A 1,850-nucleotide genomic window follows, 5' to 3' on the forward strand; every position below is an offset into this window, starting at 1 on the left:
AGGATCCTAGAACAGAAAAAGGACATTAGGTAAAAATCAGACAGAATTGTGACAAATGTAATGTATTAAGGTAAGATATTTATAAGAAGAAAAGTTGAGTGTGGGGTATGTGAGAACATTCCGTATGGTCTTCGTAACTTTGTAAATCTAAAACTATTCTGAAATAAAACATTCATTAAAAAGAAGAGAATAGCTTTCCACGCTACCCGAGGAAGGGCCCCATACGGCGTTGTTCTGGATTCCCGTCGTAACTTAAAGGGAAACTTTCACGATGTCCAGAGCCCTTGATGTCCTGCTAATGAAGGAGGAGGATGTCCTCAAATTCCTTGCAGCAGGAACCCACTTAGGTGGCACCAACCTTAACTTCCAAATGGAACAGTACATTTACAAAAGGAAAACTGATGGCATCTACATCATAAATCTGAAGAGGACCTGGGAGAAGCTTCTGTTGGCAGCTCGTGCCATTGTTGCCATTGAAAACACTGCTGATGTCAGTGTCATATCCTCCAGGAATACTGGCCAGCGAGCTGTGCTGAAGTTTGCTGCTGCCACTGGAGCCACTCCTATTGCTGGCCGCTTCACTCCTGGAACCTTCACTAACCAGATCCAGGCAGTGTTCCGGGAGCCACGTCTTCTGGTGGTTACTGACCCCAGGGCTGACCGCCAGCCTCTCACAGAGGCGTCTTATGTTAACCTGCCTACCATTGCTCTGTGTAACACAGATTCTCCTCTGCATTATGTGGACATTGCCATCCCATGCAACAACAAGGGGGCTCACTCTGTGGGTCTGATGTGGTGGATGCTGACCTGGGAAGTTCTCTGCATGCATGGCACCATCTCCCGTGAACACCTGTGGGAAGTCATGCCTGATCTCTACTTCTACAGAGATCCTGAAGAGATTGAAAAGGAAGAGCAAGCTGCCGCCGAGAAAGCTGTGACCAAAGAGGAGTTTCAGGGTGAATGGACAGCTCCAGCTCCTGAGTTTACTGCTACTCAGCCCGAGGTTGCAGACTGGTCTGAAGGCGTGCAGGTGCCCTCTGTGCCTATTCAGCAGTTCCCCACTGAAGACTGGAGCGCTCAGCCTGCCAGGGAAGACTGGTCTGCAGCTCCCACTGCTCAGGCCACTGAATGGGTGGGAACAACCACTGAGTGGTCTTAAGTTCTTTTACAAACTCTTAAAAATGGAAATAAGGTTGATGGAAAATAAACATGAGTTTCTAAAAAAAAAAAAAAAGAAGAGAATAGAGGAAAAATCAAAGTGGATATCTAATAGCCTAGAATATAATAATATACATCAATAGTTAGTGCGTTCTTGTTAATTGACAGAGTTCATTTGCTGTTACAAGCACTCCAGGAAATCTTAAGTCAATTCAACAAGTTTTAAATACAATACTTATTGAGCTATTCCTCCAGTTAAACCTAATTGAACACAATTATTTTTCTGCTGCAACTAAAATAGGGAAAGTAAACATAAAAGGCATAAATGGGCTCGGCCAAAGAGAATGAGAGAAAAGATAATAACCAAGTATGTCAACATCTTAGAAGATAGTAAGTGAGTAGAGCAGCAGCCACTGATTGGGAAGGCAGAAGCACTCCTCTGCAGTGCCTGCAGAGAAACTTGTTTTATTGGCAGAGCCAAAGAGGGCTTAGGACTCTGTGGCATTAGGTACTGTGCAAGGCAAGAGTTAGGTATGGAGCTGAAAACAGGGATTTGTCAAAAGCCTGTATGTACAGTTACGATGTAGATCCCTGGGTTTATTCACCTGAAACCCATACATTTTGGCCATAACTCTTTATCCTTTCCCACCCCACCTTGCAGGCTTCCAGAACTATGTTCTCAAGAGAAAACC

General features: G+C 44.5%; 1 protein-coding gene across 1 annotated transcript; it reads left to right on the forward strand.

The window, feature by feature from the left end:
* Positions 1 to 205: 205 nt before the first annotated feature.
* LOC105885870 (small ribosomal subunit protein uS2) lies at positions 206 to 1,220 on the forward strand. The gene has a single exon (XM_012791164.2). It carries the CDS (start codon positions 272 to 274, stop codon positions 1,157 to 1,159), a length of 888 nt encoding a protein of 295 aa, XP_012646618.2. The 5' UTR covers positions 206 to 271; the 3' UTR covers positions 1,160 to 1,220.
* The last annotated feature ends 630 nt before the right edge of the window (positions 1,221 to 1,850 follow it).

This window comes from Microcebus murinus, chromosome 6 (assembly GCF_040939455.1).
Source record: "Microcebus murinus isolate Inina chromosome 6, M.murinus_Inina_mat1.0, whole genome shotgun sequence".
NCBI lineage: Eukaryota > Metazoa > Chordata > Mammalia > Primates > Cheirogaleidae > Microcebus > Microcebus murinus.

Bases quoted from the DNA above. Each gene is read 5' to 3' on its own strand.
- LOC105885870 (XM_012791164.2), top strand. From the start codon at position 272: ATGTCCAGAGCCCTTGATGTCCTGCTAATGAAGGAGGAGGATGTCCTC.